Genomic DNA, 18,577 nt, shown 5'->3' with positions numbered 1-18,577 from the left:
TTAAACCCAGGATGGATCGTAGGCAGGCCAGCCTAAATGTTTCTAACCGGCGAAGATGTTCCATTAGGGGGGTCCACGTTTCGCAAGCGTAGAGAAGGGAGGGAATGACCGTGGCCGAGAAGACCTGAAGCTTAGTGCGGAGCGACAGACCAGGTAGCTTCCACACAGCGTTACGCAACCGATGAAAAGATATTGCCGCTCGACTGATTCGGAGTTAGACCTCTGCTGTAAAACTGGAGCCAGTCATAAGCACACTGCCCAGGTATGGGAAACTCTCCACTCTCTCCACAACTGCCCCATCACCGATCGGGAGTTGTGGGGGTGGAGTGTCCGATGGTACAAAATACCCAGGCAGGTGCTTAGTTTTGGTGGGGCTGATTGTAAGGCCCCACCTCTTAGTGGCACGCTCCAGTCTCAGCAGCAGCGTCTCCAACTCCTCCTCTGACTGAGCAGCTATTACCAAATCATCAGCATACATAACGTGGTTGAGCAATAGGGAGCCATCCCTTGACCGCACCCGGGCATCGATCAGTCTCCAATTATATCTGTACCATATGGAGATTCCCCCGATACAGCTATTGAAGGCTTCACGAACTACGTGGTCAAAATAGATGTTAAATAATGTGGGAGCCAGAGGACATCCCTGTCGCACCCCAAGGTGTACAGGGAATGGCTCTGACTCCCGGCCACGTAGTTTTACCCGGGCCCGCTCACCATCATGAAGGTCCTTAATGATCGTGAGCAGAGGGTCAGGTACTCCAAAAGCACGAAGAACGACCCAAAGCCCAGGCTTACTGATGGTATCACAGGCCTTGACAAGGTCAATAAGGCAAAGATTTAGGTCTTGTTGGAATTCCCTACACCTCTGCTGTAGCAGACGGACAGAAAATATGGCATCTGTGCAGGAGCGCCCTATCCTGAAACCGCATTGGGGCTCCGCAAGCCTCTCCTCAGCGTGCCTGGCAAGGCAATGCTGAATAATCCTTGCCAGGACCTTTCCCGGCACACTGAGGAGTGAGATGCCCCTGTAGTTGTTACAGTCTGTGCGGTCCCCCTTCTTATAAAGTGGGACCACCAGGGCATCCTTCCAATCCTGCAGAAACCCGTCCAGTGGTCCAGACTGTTGTTATGATGTCATATAGGGCAGTCTGTGCACAAACGCCACCCTCCCTCAGCATTTCGCTTGGGAGATCATCTCTGCCCGCTGCCTTTCCTGGTCTCAGACTCCGGATCGCCTTCAGTACTTCCTCAACAGATGGCACCTCAGCCAGCCACTCACAGGGGGTGACTTCTTCCAATATTTGAGGCACCGCAGCCTCAGCAGGGTCATCCTCACTTTGTGCCACAATGTTTTCCTGGCTGAGGGATTTTCCCTCCCCCAGGACCTCACAGAAATGCTCAGCAAATCTGCAAACCAGTTCCTGGGGGTCAGAGATTGGATCACCGTTTTTTCCCCTAATGATGGTAATAGGTGTGGCGCTGCAGGTTACTTTTTTGATGGAGTTAAATAGAGATTTGTGATCACGGGCCACTGAGGCAGACTCCATCTCCTCAGCAACCCGCGACCACCACCCATCCTTGCAGCGCCTCACGGCTCTCCGAACCTCCGAGCGAAGGCTGCGGTAAGCCTCCTCATTCTCTGACGTGGGATTCTGTAGCCGATGGCAGTGGGCCTGTCGCTTTTTCTCAACCATCCTGAACACCTCCTCTGTTAGCCAGGGTCTCTGGGGAGGTCTGGACCGCGTACCCAAAGCAGCCATTGCAGCTGCATGAGTCACAGTCCTAAACCTTGCCCATTTACCCTCGACATCAGGAGGAGTAGATGAATCTGAAAATGCCTTCCCACACACAGTGCACTTGAAGGGTTTCTCTCCCGTGTGTGTTCTCTGGTGTTTTTGAAGAGTCGATGAATCTGAAAATGCCTTGTCACACACAGTACACTTGAAGGGTTTCTCTCCTGTGCGAGTTCTCTGGTGCTGTGTCAAATTTCCAGTCCGATCCGTGCCGTATGCACGCTGGTCGCATTGTTGACTTGTCGTACCCAGCTGCTGTGCTGACTGCATTTGCTCCATCAGACCAGCGTCAGCTGCAGACAGAAAATAAGAATATCCACACCATCGACACGTCAGTATCGAGCCATGGAGAAATTAATATAGACAGTCACACGTGACTTACACGTCTATATTCATTCATGTACTACCAGGCTTTGCCCGGGACTTGGATCCACCACGTCCGGCCGCCTTTGTCTCCCCAGTGGCGATGTTCACACCACAACAGTTACTCGTTTGAGGCTGAGTCGACCTAGGGGAGGCCCAGAAGCGGTTCAAATAATCATGACCGGTGGTGGCCGTGAGCGGGAATCGAACTCGGGTCGCCGGGTTCGTTGCGCAGCGTAGCGCTAACCGCTACACTACAATGCGTTACGCTTACACACACACACAGATACACACACACAGACACACACACACAGATACACACAGACACACACAGATACACACACACAGACACACATACACACACACAGACACACACACACAGACACACACACAGACAACGCTAACCGCTACACTACAATGCGTTACTCTTCCACATGCGAGGGTCACGTGACAGATTTGACGTCACAGCTCACTTGCCGTGGAAAAAATCTATACATTATTGAGCTCCCCCCCCCCCCCCAATAAAAACCAAAAGTGTATGTGTATAATGTTTGTACGGTGTACAGTCTGGAAAGTACCCACATGGCAAATTTCCAGTTTGTTGCGTGTCGGGAAGTACGCTAAACATTTTGAACAGACAACACACACAATCACAACTTTGCCTTTTATATATATTTGGAGATACAGTGAAAAACTTTCCCAAATTCATCACGCGGTTTCAGTTTTTTGATTTTCAGTTGATTTATTTTGATTATAGTCCCGTGAGCCATTCGGCTCTTGAATCGGGTGCAACCACAACAAGCAAAAATACAAAAACACGACCAAGAAAAACATCTTACAGTGACTGTGTGTGACTGTGCAAACAGCACTGTCATGGCACGCAATGAGAGGGCAAATGTCATAAACATTCCTGTAAGCCCTCGCTTCTTCAACATTAATGTTGCCATAGAAACGTGGGTTTTTTTGCTTCATTTAAAAAAATAAAAAAATAGTATGTTATTTTCATTTTATTTTCTATCTACGTGACTTTACCGAAAGAACCAAGAATATTAATTCCTGCAGTCACCAAAGTTTTAAGTCAAAACATTCACACACGTTGACAAAGCCTCACCTTGTGTTGTTGTGGGCAGGTCGCTTCTGATAACAAGAGCGGTTTAGCAGCTCAAGCGGGCTTGGCCTGGTGAAAAAAATAAAAACTGCGTGAATATTTACAATAAAACAAATTTACAAAGTGGCGAGCCGGGTGAAGACAAATTAAACTTAACCGAGATAATTAAAGTAAACGCAATCAGGCGAGGGCAGGAGGCAAGGCCCCGCGTGGCTAGGCCCCGCGTTGTAAAGTTCCAACCTGGACATCGATTCCCATGCTCGCTGCTACTCAACTGACATCCCTACGAGAGAGAGCGAGGCTCTACCTTGGTAAACAACAACCACAACCACCACAACGATGAGAATTTCTCACCTCGGATTTCAGTGCAAGCGCGCACACGGCAGCTTCCTGTTACCTCGCGACAGCAGGAAGTAGTATGACGTCACTTCCCTCCCAAGAGCGGCTCTCCAACTGTTTAAATTATATTTTTAGTTTTTTCGGTAAAGTCACGTTGAAGAGAAACAACAAAATAACAAAATATATATAAAACAATAAAAAATTCTCACGACGTTTGGTCGAAACGTCGTGAGAATTTTTTATTGTTTTATATATATTTTGTTATTTTGTTGTTTCTCTTCAACGTGACTTTACCGAAAAAACTAAGAATATGAATTACTGCAGTCACGAAAGCTTTAAATCAATGTTTAAATTATGTTAATGAGGCCGGCCCATGTGTCGAGGGATGGGGGCGTGGGCGCTGAACCCGTCGCAATAAACTCGAGCCGCTAAAGGATACATTATGTTAATGAGCCACCAGTAACTGGGCGTAGCTTTGCCCAAATAAGGATTGCCACTGGACCGCTCAAGAGCGCGGTGGACGGGCGAGGGATGAATACCTTGGTGACATGACGTCACTAGCGAGGTACACCTCACCCTGGCGTTTCACGCCGATGAGTTAATGCAGAGTGGTGACGTCACAGAGTTGAAGTTTAAGTTAATTTAGATTCATTTTCCATTGCTCCCTCCCTTGGGTGTGTGAGCTCACCTGCAACAACGTGGACATTATTGTGTATACACTGTGTGTGTACACTGTGTGTGTGTACACTCTGTGTGTACACTGTGTATACACAGTGTGTACCCTGTGTACACTGTGTGTGCACCGTATGTACACTGTATGTGTGTACACTATGTGTGTGTGTGTGTACACTGTGTGTACACTGTGTGTGTGTACACTGTGTTTGTGTACACTATGCGTGTACACTGTGCATACACTGTGTGTGCACACTGTGTGTGTACACTGTGTACACTGTGTGTACACTGTGTGTGTACACTGTATGTGTACACTGTGTGTACATTGTATGTACACTGTGTATAAACTGTGTGTGTACACTGTGTGTGTACACTGTGTGTGTGTGTACACTGTGTATACACTGTGTGTGTACATTGTGTGTGTACACTGTGTATACACTGTGTGTGTACACACACACAGTGTGTACACTGTGTGTGTGTACACTGTGTGTGCACACTGTGTGTGCGCACACTGTGTGTGTGTACACTGTTTGTGTGTACACTGTTTGTTTCCACATTGAACCGAACCCCCGGCAAGGCCATCTACTTAATGACGAGAGAAAATTCACACGAATTGTCCTTTGCAATGAAGTCTTCCAGATGTAAATTGATACAAGCTTTTAATGAAGAAATAAAATAATCTAATTCAAAACACAACACAATTCAAAGATGTTTCATTTTAAAACTTCAAAACGGAGCATGGGGTACTTGCGTGAATGCGTCCTTCATGTGCAAATGTGGTGACTTTCCTGGCCTGAAGAGCATCTATGTGTTGGACCATTATTGGTGCACAGCGTCTCAATAACAGCAGTGGGGTTTGCTTCAACCGATAGGTACGAACATCCAGACGTCAATCAGCAAGGAGCATTTATAGTCCTAGCTAGACAAAATCTACGTCAACACGTAAGACAAAACTACAATTCGTGTTGTAGAGAATGTACCTCCTCCTATACGTGTAACTTTCAAGTGGTATGCCTTGTAACTGATGAATGATCCGAGCGTGCTCCCTATTTCAAAGACGATGAGTTGCTGCAGAGGGAGACGCTTCGTCAAACACAAAAGTACCCTTTGACCTGTATCACAAGAACAACGGGTCTCACCTGAGTTCTCTGTACAGGTTACTTCCAAACACACACACACACACTTTGTCCTAACATCACTTATTCAATGTTTGACCCTCAGACAAAATGTTACATGCACGCGCACAATCAGACACGGTATTCATTCTAAATCATTGACGGGCATATTAACATTGAATTACTGCAGCGAAATTGACTGCATCACGTTACATCGTATTAACAAGAAGTTATTTTACAAATACGCACCGTCTGCTTAACAGTGTATGTACACCGTACTATTGTTGCGTCATTCAAAACGAGTAGGCCGTTGCACGCTGGCGTCTGGGTCAAAATGTAGTAAATTCTAAACATTACGCTACAAATTATAGATCACGGAGTTTCGATGGCAACACAAGCAATCGTCATCAGGTGGGACAAGCACAGCAGCAAGAAGAAGAAACTGCTGGAGAAGGCGCCTACTACTTCAGCAGTTTCTCTTGCTGTGGTTGTCCCACCTGATGACGATTGCTTGTGTTGTGATCAAAACGCCGTGGTCTGTTATGTTTCTACCCACGTGGTGACTTTACCGAAAGAACTCAAGAGTGTGGATTCCTGCAGTCACGAAAGCTTCGAAATCAAGATTGCCTACAAACTACACAACTGAGATGACGCATCAATCATCGCCCCCTACTGACAGGCTCTTGTCCACATGCAGACTGGTGCAGGGCCACCACCCTGTGCCACACAGGGGCAGCTGCTACTTGGGGATGCTCTTCGAGTGTTTCAGACGAGGTACGACACAAAACTCCGAGTTGCCGAGGCGATAAAGCAAGCACCGTGTAAATGCAATTATAAGATAGTGAATGCTGGGGGGGGGTATTGTCTCTCGCTCCTGATTAAAGATCTACCCAACAGACAGGTCCACAAACACTGGCCGCTCTTACTCTGCAGGTTGAACCTAGCAACTGAGTGTCCAACTTCACGTTCTTGTCATTAAAGGCCTGTGACAAAGGTGCATCTATTGGAGCGACATCATCTCAAGCTTACACATCTACCGGGTCTCCACTTGACTTTGTATTGTCTCGGAGGAAGTCCACCCACACCTCCACTTCCACAAACTGCTGGGAGTTGCCTCGCTCTGCCTCACAGTCAGAATTCTCCTCCTGCTTCACGATGTAAAGGTCCCATTTTGGAGTTGAATCTTCATCTTCACATTTTACCTTCACTTCTTCCCTCTTCACCATCACTTCTTCACTCTTTACCATCACTTCTTCCCTCTTCACCATCACCTCTTCATATTTCACCTCGATAACTTTAAAAGTGTCCAAGCTGGGATTTTTTTCCGGTTCGTGTTTCATGAGGGATGGGCTCATTGCGGCACTTTGACTTTCACAAGCTGAATTCAGACTCCACTCCTTGTCGATCTTCTGATGCTTCTGTGTTCTCTGGTGTACTTTAAGATGTGGTGACTGTGCAAACGCCTTCCTGCACAGAGTGCACTTGAAGGGTTTCTCTCCTGTGTGTGTTCTCTGGTGTATTACAAGAGCAGGTGACCGTGAAAATGCTTTCCCACAAACACTGCACTTGAAGGGTTTCTCTCCCGTGTGTATTCTCTGGTGTTTTTTAAGAGCAGATGACTGTGAAAATGCCTTCCCACAAACACTGCATTTGAAGGGTTTCTCTCCCGTGTGTGTTCTCTGGTGTTTTACAAGATCAGATGACTGTGCAAATGCCTTCACGCACACACTGCACTTGTAGGGTTTCTCTCCCGTGTGTGTTCTCTGGTGTTTTACAAGATTACATGACTGTGTAAACGTCATCCCGCACATCGTGCACCTGAAGGGTTTCTCTCCCGTGTGTGTTCTCTGGTGTAGTTTAAGATGTGGTGACTGTGCAAACGCCATCCCGCACAGAGTGCACTTGAAGGGTTTCTCTCCTGTGTGTGTTCTCTGGTGTATTACAAGTTTAGATGAACATGCAAATGCCTTCCCACACACAGTGCACTTGAAGGGTTTCTCTCCCGTGTGTGTTCTCTGGTGTACTTGAAGATGTGGAGACTGTGCAAACGCCATCCCGCACAGAGTGCACCTGAAGGGTTTCTCTCCCGTGTGTGTTCTCTGGTGTTTTTTAACAACAGATGACTGTGAAAACGCCTTCCCACACACAGTGCACTTGAAGAGTTTCTCTCCTGTGCGAGTTCTCTGGTGCCGTGTCAAATTTCCAGTACGATCCGTGCTGTATGCACGCTGGTCGCATTGGAGCCTTGTCCTACCGAGCTGCGCCAAGAGCATTTGCTCCATCAGACCAATTCTGCGGAGGAAGTGTCAGAGGAAGCGTCAGCTGCAGACAGAAAAAAATAATATACACACCATCTACACGTCAGTATCGAGGCACAGAGGAATGCATATATACACAGTAACACGTGACTTACACGTCTATACTTATTCATATATTCATGATGTAGTAAAAACGTTTCCCAAATTCATCACAGGGCTGTTATGGCACACAATGAGAGGGCAAATGGTTATAAACATGCCTGGAAGCCCTCGTATCTTCAAAATGAATGTTCACCCAAAACTCCGAGCACACAATTTCGGCTGTCTGGCTACAAAAGGAATATTTATGAGAGCTAAATTCAGCTGGCATAGCAAAAGGTGTTGAAAACAAAACTATTTGTGTTATGCAAAAATGCATGAATTAACGTTCAATCGCAACTTAGATGTGTGAATCCAGGCTCAGATGTCCTTGAATGCTGGGATTAACAGATCCGACTTCAGCTGAATGTGTGTGCTGTTCACCTCCTGTTTCCATTCTTATTAAGAGTTCCAGAGGAAAACAAAAATAAACTATTGTTTTGATATAACCTCCGTGTGCAATAGAGTTAATAGACTTTACTGCAAACACAAACTTGACACTGTCACACACTGCCATGAGTAAACAGGTGATGGTGTGACCAGAACCATGCCTGGCCACCTTCATCTGCTCAGCATTAATTCTTCCTCACTCCACCAAGTAATGAATCGAGGATCAATCAACATAGGCGAGGCTATCCGTGTCTCTGTCTCTCTCTCCCCGTGGTGAAGGTGTTCCCCTCCACACATTCAGAGTCAACAGCGGCACGCGCTTAGCGTCTTTGACCGATAGATACATTGACGCACGTATTGTTGGTTCTTTCAGTAAAGTCACGGTGATAGAAAATAAAAATAACAGATTAAATTCAATAAGATAAAGACCACTTGTGTTGCGATAGAAACGTCGTGGGTTTTTTGCTTCATTTTCAATTTTTTTACTTTTCTTTTAATTTATTATCTGTTATTTTAATTTAATTTTCTATCTACGTGACTTTACCGAAAGAACCAAGAATATTAATTCCTGCAGTCACCAAAGTTTTAAGTCAAAACATTCACACACGTTAAATTTCGATTTAAAGCTTTCGTGACTGCAATGATTCATCTTCTTTGGTTCTTTCGGTAAAGTCACGTAGAATGAGAATAAAATAATAAATTGATAAAATAAAATGACACAATATTCTCACGACGTTTCGGCCACAACACAAGCGGCCTTCATCAGGTGAAGGGGGCGAGACTGTCTGGTAGGACAGCCTCACATTGTGTTGTTGTGGGCAGGTCGCTTCTGATAACAAGAGCGGTATAGGAGCTCAAGCGGGCTTGGCCTGGTAACAAAAGAAAATAAAAACTGCGTGAATATTGACAATAAAACAAAGTTACAAAGTGGCGAGCCGGGTGAAGACAAATTAAACTTAACCGAGATAATTAAAGTGAACGCAATCAGGCGAGGGCAGGAGGCAAGGCCCCGCGTGGCTAGGCCCCGCGCTGTAAAGTTCCAACCTGGACATCGATTCCCATGCTCGCTGCTACTCAACTGACATCCCTACGAGAGAGAGCGAGGCTCTACCTTGGTAAACAACAACAACCACCACCACAACCACCACCACAACAACCACAATCGCAATGAGAATTTCTCACCTCGGATTTCAGTGCAGGAAGCGATAGCTACCTGTTACCTCGTGACGTCACGCGGCAGCAGGTGACATGAGGTCACTTCCGGGGAACGGGACACGCTCCTCCCACAATGAGCGGCTCCGTAACTAAATAAATTAGAGAATGAATAAATTATGTTAATGTAACTCGTCCCATATTTTTTAAGTTCATCACCCATCCAAACGAGTGTTCACTGAACACAGCCGACCTGAATTACATCCCTGGTGTCTCCGTCAGAGATTTTGAAGCAGAAGTGGCTGACCTGAAGGCCTCAGACATGTGGGTGAATAAGTTCAAGTCACTGAATGAAGATTTGGAAAGAATCACACGACAGAAAGCGGACTTGGCGAGCAAGCACATGTGGACAGAAATGAAAAAACTCCAACCCGAAGACCAGCTGATTCTCAAAACTTGGAACGCGCTTCCTGTCACATACCACACACTGCAGCGTGTGAGTATTGCTGTATTGACCATGTTTGGATCTACGTATGCATGTGAGCAGTCATTCTCACATCTTAAAAACATCAAGTCCAACCTACGATCACGTTTAACGGATGAAAGCCTCAACGCTTGCATGAAGCTTAACCTCACCAAGTACCAACCCGACTACAAAGACATCAGCAAATCCATGCAGCACCAGAAGTCGCATTAATGGTGAGTGTTATAACAACATTATTTAAAATAATAAATTCAGAGGCTTATTATACTGACATTTAGTTGAATTCACTTTTAAAATATATTATATGGCTCTCACTGAAATAAATTTCCAAATTTTTTGCTTTCATGGCTCTCTTAGTCAAAAAGGTTCCCGACCCCTGCCCTACGCGCTGAACGCCGCGCGCCCATGTGCGTGTGAGTGTTTAGTTTTGTTTTAATTATTTTAATCATTAAAGTTCGCGAGTGTCAAGGTAAGCTACGTTGACTTTTTAAAAAAGAATTTCTCAAGAGAAGCGTTGTTGCTGCTGGTGCTGTTGTTGTGAAAGGCCCGGTACACCCTGAGGCCTTGCCTAGACTAGGACAGCCTTGATGTCACGTGGGTCCACACTCTTTGCGTCTTTCGGTAGAAAATAAAAAAATTATTATTTAATTTAATTACATTCTATTTTATACCTACGTTAAATAAAATTGTATTCTTAATTTAATTAAAATTTATTTTATACCTACGTTAAATTTAATTTAAAATTTTAATTTAATGAAAATTTATTTTATACCTACGTAATTTTTTATAAATGAATATTTTTTTATAATTTTAATTAATTTTATTTTTTACTTACGTTAAATTTAATTTTAATTTGTAATAAATATAATTTTATTTTATACATACGTTAAATTAAATTGAATTTTTTAATAAATTACATTTATTTAAATTAAATTTATTTTATACCTACGTTTAATTTAATTTTTAATGAATTACATTTATTTAAATTTATTTTATATCTATGTTAAATTACATTTTTTAGTAAATCAAATTTATTTTATTTAAATTTATTTCATACCTACGTTAAATTAAATGTTTTAATAAATACAATTTATTTAAGTTTAATTTATTTTATTTCATACCTACACATGTACAGTCATTTTAACTGCTCTGACTGCTACAAGCTAAGTGCGGCCTGGAAGCGTATTATTAAGTAATACATTTTACAATTCCTTATAGAGGAACCCCATACTAATGAACTGACTACGTATCTATATAATTAAAAGACCGCACGCAGATACCACAAAAGCGGACCCCGTTGTCAATGATATAATTTGATGCACGTACAGCAGTTGCTGTACGTGCATCATTAAAATTACACCGATTGTAATACGTCACCAAAGACGACACAATTTTAATTTGACCCCCGGGTCTGATCGCGTTAACTGTGCAGGTGGCGGGTCGAGAGGTTACTTGCACGTGTGTGCAGCTTATTGAATATTGACGTGCGATGATGGCGATGCAAGTCTTGAAGTCTGACGCTGTTCTCCGAGTCGTGTAGCCTACCGCGTGCAACTTTGGGGATTGCGTAATGTCATTTTAGTTTCCTCTCTGGAACTTTTTATTTTGTTGATTCTAGCGATGTAACTAACGTAGGGCGGGCTTGGGAGTGTTGACGATGTGTTTTGGCGTTGCACCAACCAGCACCTTTGCATTCAGAAGTTGGAGGTGCTTTGATTGTTACAGCGAGAGGTGGAATCATCACCGCCATCGTCATGGGTTTAAGTGGGCACGGAGCCCGTCAAGGGAATGGGTAGGTAGAGGAATGGGGTTGGAGAGTATACACAACTTGCATTTCTAGTCATTTCAACAATTTATGGGCATGCGCATCATTAACAGTATCCTGATTGATGAGCAAAACAAAATCGCAATTTAATCGTGAATCTATTGTCATGAATGAGTCCGAAATATCAATCAATAGTCATGCTCAAAACCGCATTCCTATTATAAAAATCATTGGACCGCCATTCATGATGGCAATTCCAATGTGGTCATTATGATGCTCAGAATTACACTTATATTCTCAGAATCATGAACATTTATTAAAACAGCAGTGTGCTCAAAATGCTCATTTACCAATTGCAACATGTACACAATCAATTCCAAGATTCTAATCAAAGTAAGTCCTATGTATCGTGGTGTTTTCATGCTTATCCATTATTGCGCGCCCCGCCAAAAAAATATTCAAAAGTGTATTTTTATAATGTTTGCACGGTGTACAGTCTGGAAATTTACCCACATGGCACATTTCAAGCTTGGTGCGTGTCGGGAAGTACGCTAAACATTTTGAACAGATGCACACATTCACAACTTTGCCTTTGATATTTATGGAGATTAGTAATAAATTGTTAATTTAACTACTTTCAAGTTGACTGATTGGAACTACGAATAGAACTGGCTCACCACGGGGCTTATCGCGTGGTATCTGGGCACTTTATTTGAAACGTAAACCCCACAGTTTGTGAGTACAATTCCTCGCAAGTTGCGTCCACAGACACAGACAGACAATGACGTTTCTAGGTAAGAGTAAGAAATAAATCTACGTGTCGAGGAGAGACGAGAGAGCCAAGAGGTCACCTCGGGAGACGGGGCGGCACGTCAACCTTAGTCACGTGACTGAAGGAGTGAGGGCGTGCCGTGCGTGCGCGTGTGTACCGTGTGTGTGTGTGTGTACTGTGCGTGTGTGTGTATTGTGTGTGTGTGTACCATGTGTGTGTACACTGTGTGTGTGTGTGTACTGTGTGTGTGTAACGTGTGTGTGTACACTGTGTGTGTGTGTACCGTGTGTGTGTGTAACGTGTGTGGCGGTAGTCTAGCGGTTAGTGCGCTGCTCTACAAACATGACGACTCGAGTTTGATTCCCGCTCACAGCCAACACCCAGTGACGATTCTTTAGGATATGTTTTTCAAACGAACGGTTGTTTGGGTTGCGTTGTGTTCATTAAAGTTACTTGCTATTCAAATACAGGTGTGTTGTTGGTGGTTGTGATGCCAGACAATAACATTGTGAGGAGCAATGCCTGAATCCTTACCCTTGGGGTTCCTCTAGAAATGGCAAAAAGTCACTGAGAGTGGCCACGTGGAGGAGAGGCTGCTACTCTGCACAGAGCTGGACCGGTACCGCCTGGATCTCTGTGGCATTCAGGAGTTCCAGTGGACCGGCTCTGACTCCAATCATCATGAGGGGTGCAGAGTCATCCACTCGGGGCAGGAGACTGCCAAACAACAAGGAGTGGCTCTTATTCTGAAAAAAAGAATGAAGGCGGCGTGGGAAGGTGGCGGCGAGGTGTGGGAAGCTGTAAGCCCCAGGCTACTTTGGGCTCGCCTCCCCATCAACAGGAGGCAGAGAATGGTGGTGGTGGCTGCTTACGCCCCCACCGAAGACGAACATCAGTGGAGGGATGCAGGCAAGCCCGTGGATTCAGATTCCTTCTATGACCTCCTGTCACAGTTGTTAGCTAAAAGTGGCCCCTCGGGATAGAGTCATCCTTTTGGGTGACTTCAATGCCCGAGTTGGTAATGATGCTGGCACCTGGTCTGGAGCGATTGGAAGGCATGGGCCAGATCAACTCAATAACAACGGTAGGAGGCTGTTAGACTTCTGTGGAGCCTGTGGGCTTGTCATGGCCAACACGCTGTTCTGGCATCTGTGCATCCAGACAACATCTTGGATTCACGCCGGGTCCAAGCAAGAACATCCGCTGGACTATATAGCAGTGGACCAGCGAATGCAGGCCCATGTCCTTGACACCAGAACCTTCAGTGCTGCTGACCTCACTGACCGTTAGCTTTTCATATGTAAGATCTGTGGGCTGGGTAAATCTGTGAGCAGGAGCAAGAGATAATTAAGCTCCTAAGCATTCACTACGTTATAAACAACATTTTCACTCATAAGTCGCTTGCCTAATTGCCTCAGCAACTCGGTGTTTCGTATCGAATCTCATCTCAAACAATCGAAGGGCGCCCCCTAGTGGCAGCTGCCCCTGTGTGGCACAAGGTGGCCCTGCACCGGCCTGCACGTGGACATGAGTCTGTCGGTAGGGGGCGATCATTGACGCGTCATCTCCGTTGTAGAGTTTCCGGATAATGTCTGGAATTAACCACAATTTTGACCGTGACACCAACATGCAATGACCTGTGCGTTGTGAGTGACACAATACTCTGTTTGACATCCGCCGTGAAGCAGAACAGCGCATATTGTGGTGAATGTTACTGGGGTGGCCAGGTGTGCCTGTCGGATTTGAACTTTGAATCTCTGCAACAAATAGAGAATGCGCTACCATATTCCTGGTTCTTTCGGTAAAGTCACATAGATAGAAAACAAAAAATAAACAAAATAAAATATTAAAAAATGAAAAAAATGCAATACAAATAACAAATAAAAGTAATAAATTTTAAAAAATTAATTGATGATAAGATGCCATGGGTCGACTGACTCAGATGACTGGCCAATGCACCGCCTTTGCCCTCCACTACACACACACAGTGTGTACGTACTGTGTGTGTGTACGTACACACTGTGTGTGTGTATGTACACACTGTGTGTGCATGTATGTACACTGTGTGTGTACGTACATACACAGTGTGTATGTACGTACACTGTGTGTGTACGGACACACACACAGTGTGTGCACACACACACTGTACACACAATAATGTCCACGTTGTTGTTGCTGAGTTCACGCACCCAAGGGAGAAGGCAATGGAAAATGAATCTAAATCAACTTAAACTCCATCGCCGCTCTGTGACGTCACCACTCAGCATGACCTCATCGGCATGAAGTGCCAGCGGGAGGTGTACCTCGTTAGTGACGTCATGTCACCAAGGTATTCACACTCCCCCAACCCCGTCCACGGCGCTCTTGAGCGTGACGTCACCTCCGCTTGGGTCACTGCCGATATCAATCCAGTGCCAATCCTTATTTGGGCAAAGGTACGCCCAGTGACTGGCGGTTCATTAACATAATGTGTTCGTTGAAGCCATCGAGAGTTTATTGCGACGGGTTCAGCAGCCACGCCCCATCCCTCGACATATGGCCCGGACTCATTAACATAATTTATTCAGTTACAGAGCCGCTCATTGTGGGAGGGGCGTGTCTCTTACCCCGGAAGTGACGTCATGTTACCTGCTTACCCGCGTGACGTCGCGAGGTAACAGGAGGCTGCCGATCCGCGCTTGCACTGAAATCCGAGGTGAGAAATTCTCATGGTGGTGGTTGTTGTTGTTGTTTACCAAGGTAGAGCCTCTCTCTCTCGTAGGGATGTCAGTTGAGTAGCAGCGATCATGGGAATCGATGTCCAGGTTAGAACTTTACAACGCAGGGCCTAGCCACGTGGGGCCTTGCCTCCTGCCCTCGCCTGATTGCATTCACTTTAATTATCTCGCTTAAGTTTAATTTGTCTTCACCCGGCTCGCCACTTTGTAACTTTGTTTTATTGTCAATATTCATGCAGTTTTTATTTTTTTCACCAGGCCAAGCCCGCTTGAGCTGCTATACCGCTCTTGTTATCAGAAGCGACCTGCCCACAACAACACAAGGTGAGGCTTTGTCAATGTGTGTGAATGTTTTGACTTAAAACTTTGGTGACTGCAGGAATTAATATTCTAGGTTCTTTCGGTAAAGTCACGTAGATAGAAAATAAAATAACAGGTAATAAATTAGATGAAAAATAAAAAAATGAAAATAAAGCATAAAACCCACGACGTTTTGATCGCAACACAAGTGGTCTTTATCTTATTAAATTTAATCTTATTTTTATTTTCTATCTACGTGACTTTACTGAAAGAACCAACAATACGTGCGTCAATGTATCTATCGGTCAAAGACGCTAAGCGCGTGCCGCTGTTGACTCTGAATATGTTGGAGGGGAACACCTTCACCACGGGGAGAGAGACAGAAACACGGATAACCTCGGCTATGTTGATTGATCCTCGATTCATTACTTGGTGGAGGGAGGAAGAATTAATGCTGAGCAGATGAAGGTGGCCAGGCATGGTTCTGGTCACACCACCACCTGTTTACTCATGGCAGTGTGTGACAGTGTCAAGTTTGTGTTTGTAGTATAGTCTATTAACTCTGTTGAACACGGAGGTTATATCAAAAAAATATAGTTTATTTTTATTTTCCTCTGGAACTCTTACTAAGAATGGGAACAGGAGGTGAACACAGCACACACATGCAGCTGAATTCGGAACTGTTCATCCCAGCATTCAAGGACATCTAAGCCTGGATTCACACCTCTAAGTTGTGATTGAACATTGATTTATGCATTTCTCCATAACACAAATAGTATTGTTTTCAACACCCTTTGCTATGTCAGCTGAATTTAGCTTTCATAAATATTCCTTTTGTAGTCAGACAGCCAAATTTGTGTGCTTAGAGTTTTGGGTTAACATTCATCTTGAAGATATGAAGGCTTCCAGGCATATTAATGACATTTTCCCTCTGTGGAGAGAAACCCTTCAGGTGCACTCTGTGCGTGAAGGCGTTTGCACGTTCATCAAATCTGATGAATTTGGGAAACTTTTCATTACATCATGAATATATTAATAAGTATAGACGTGTAAGTCACGTGTGCATTCCTCTGTACCTGACGTGTAGATGGTGTGGATATTCTTTTTTTCTGTCTGCAGCTGACGCTTCCTCTGCAGAATTGGTCTGATGGAGTAAAGGCAGTCAGCGCAGCTCGGTACGACAAGTCAACAATGCGACCAGCGTGCATACAGCACGGACCGGACTGGAAATCTGACACGGCACCAGAGAAGTCACACAGGAGAGAAACCCTTCAAATGTACTGTGTGTAACAAGGCATTTGCATGGCCATCGGTTTTTCAGAACCACCAGAGAACACACACGGGAGAGAAACCCTTCAGGTGCACGATGTGCAGGATGGCGTTTACACACTCAAGTAATCTTGTAACACACCAGAGAACACACACGGGAGAGAAACCCTTCAAGTGCAGTGTTTGTGGGAAGGCATTTTCACAGTCATCTGCTCTTAAAAAACACCAGAGAACACACACGGGAGAGAAACCTTTCAGGTGCACTCTGTGCGGGAAGGCGTTTGCACGTTCATCAAATCTTGAAGTACACCAGAGAACACACACGAGAGAGAAACCCTTCAAGTGCAGTGTGTGCGTGAAGGCGTTTGCACAGTCATCTGCTCTTGTAAAACACCAGAGAACACACACAGGAGAGAAACCCTTCAGGTGTACTCTGTGCAGGAAGCCGTTTGCAGATTCATCAAATCTTCGAAGACACCAGAGAACACAAAAGCATCGGAAGATCCACAAGCAGCGGAGTCGGAGTCTGAAATCAGCTTGTGAAAGTCAAAGTGCCGCAATGAGCCCATCCCTCATGAAACAAGAACCGGACGAAAATCCCAGCTTGGACACTTTTAAAGGTATCGAGGTGAAATATGAAGAGGTGATGAGCGAAGAAGTGAAGGTAAAATGTGAAGAGGAAGATCCAACTCCAAAATGGGACCTTCACATCGTGAAGCAGGAGGAGAATTCTGACTGTGAGGCAGAATGAGGCAACTCCCAGCAGTTTGTGGAATTGGAGGTGTGGGTGGACTTGCTCCTAGACAATACAATGTCAAGTGGAGACCTTGTAGATGTGTAAGCCAGAGACGATGTCGCTACAATAAATACACCTTTGTCACAGGCCTTTAATGACAAGAATGTGAAGTTGAACACTTTGTGGGCCCGTGGGTTGGGTAGATCTCTAACCAGGAGCAAGAGCCAATAAGCTCCCAAGCATTCACTATGTTATCATAATTTCTTTTACATGGTGCTTGCTTAATCGCCTCAGCAACTCGGAGTTACGTGTCGTACCTCGTCTGAAACACTCAAAGAGCATCCCCAAGTAGCAGCTGCCCCTGTGTGGCACAAGGTGGTGGCCCTGCACCGGCCTGCATGTGGACAAGAGCCTGTCCGTAGGGGGCGATGATTGATGTGTCATCTCAGTTGTGTAGTTTGTATTTAATGTTTAGAATTTGCTACATTTTCACTCAGACGCCAGCATGCAAGGCCTACTCGTTTTGAATGACACAATAGTATGTTTTACATACACTCTGAAGCAGACTGCAACTTTTTTTTAAAAGCATGTTAATACGATGTAATGTGATGCAGTATATTTCACTGCAGTAATCCAATTTTGTTAATATGCCTGTCAATAATTTAGAATGAATACTTGTCTGATTTTGTGCATACTTGTAACATTTGATCTGTAACGGTCAAACATTGAATACGTGATGTTAGGACAAAGTGTGTGTGTGTTTGGAAGTAACCTGTACAGAGAACTCAGTTGAGACCCGTTGTTCTTGTGATACAGGTCAAAGGGTACTTTTGTGTTCCACGAAGCATCTGGAGCTACTTATTGTCTTTGAAATAGGGAGCACGCTCGGATCATTCATCACTTACAAGGCATACCACTTGAAAGTTACACGTATAGGAGGAAGTACATTCTCTACAACACGAATTGTAGTTTTGTCTTACGTGGTGACGTAGATTTTGTCTAACTAGGACTAGAAATGCACCTCGCTGATTCACGTCTGGATGTTCCTACCTATCGGTTGAAGCAAACCCCACTGCTGTTGTTGAGACGCTGTGCACCAATAATGGTCCAACACATTGACGGCCTTCAGGCCAGGAAAGTCACAACATTTGCACACGAAGGACGCATTCACGCAAGTACCCCATGCTCCGTTTTGAAGTTTTAAAA

At 44.7% G+C, this 18,577-nt stretch overlaps 2 protein-coding genes across 2 annotated transcripts; one reads left to right on the top strand and one right to left on the bottom strand.

The window, feature by feature from the left end:
• Positions 1 to 6,404: 6,404 nt before the first annotated feature.
• LOC142920773 (uncharacterized) lies at positions 6,405 to 7,677 on the bottom strand. The gene has a single exon (XM_076062845.1). The coding sequence runs from the start codon at positions 7,670 to 7,672 to the stop codon at positions 6,416 to 6,418; it is 1,257 nt and encodes a 418-aa protein (XP_075918960.1). The 5' UTR covers positions 7,673 to 7,677; the 3' UTR covers positions 6,405 to 6,415.
• Positions 7,678 to 16,658: 8,981 nt separating this feature from the next.
• LOC142920781 (uncharacterized) lies at positions 16,659 to 18,577 on the top strand. The gene has a single exon (XM_076062859.1). The coding sequence runs from the start codon at positions 16,733 to 16,735 to the stop codon at positions 17,384 to 17,386; it is 654 nt and encodes a 217-aa protein (XP_075918974.1). The 5' UTR covers positions 16,659 to 16,732; the 3' UTR covers positions 17,387 to 18,577.

The sequence above is a fragment of the Petromyzon marinus genome, unplaced genomic scaffold (genome assembly GCF_048934315.1).
Source record: "Petromyzon marinus isolate PM22_M1 ecotype Great Lakes invasive population unplaced genomic scaffold, UKy_Petmar_22M1.pri1.0 PM_G_Scaffold_76, whole genome shotgun sequence".
NCBI lineage: Eukaryota > Metazoa > Chordata > Hyperoartia > Petromyzontiformes > Petromyzontidae > Petromyzon > Petromyzon marinus.
The sequence above is the reverse complement of the archived record's forward strand: the minus strand, read 5'-3'. Positions and strand labels throughout refer to the sequence as shown.

Excerpts from the sequence above, each read along its gene's own strand:
- LOC142920773 (XM_076062845.1), bottom strand. The coding sequence starts at position 7,672 with ATGGAGCAAATGCTCTTGGCGCAGCTCGGTAGGACAAGGCTCCAATGC.
- LOC142920781 (XM_076062859.1), top strand. The coding sequence starts at position 16,733 with ATGTGCAGGATGGCGTTTACACACTCAAGTAATCTTGTAACACACCAG.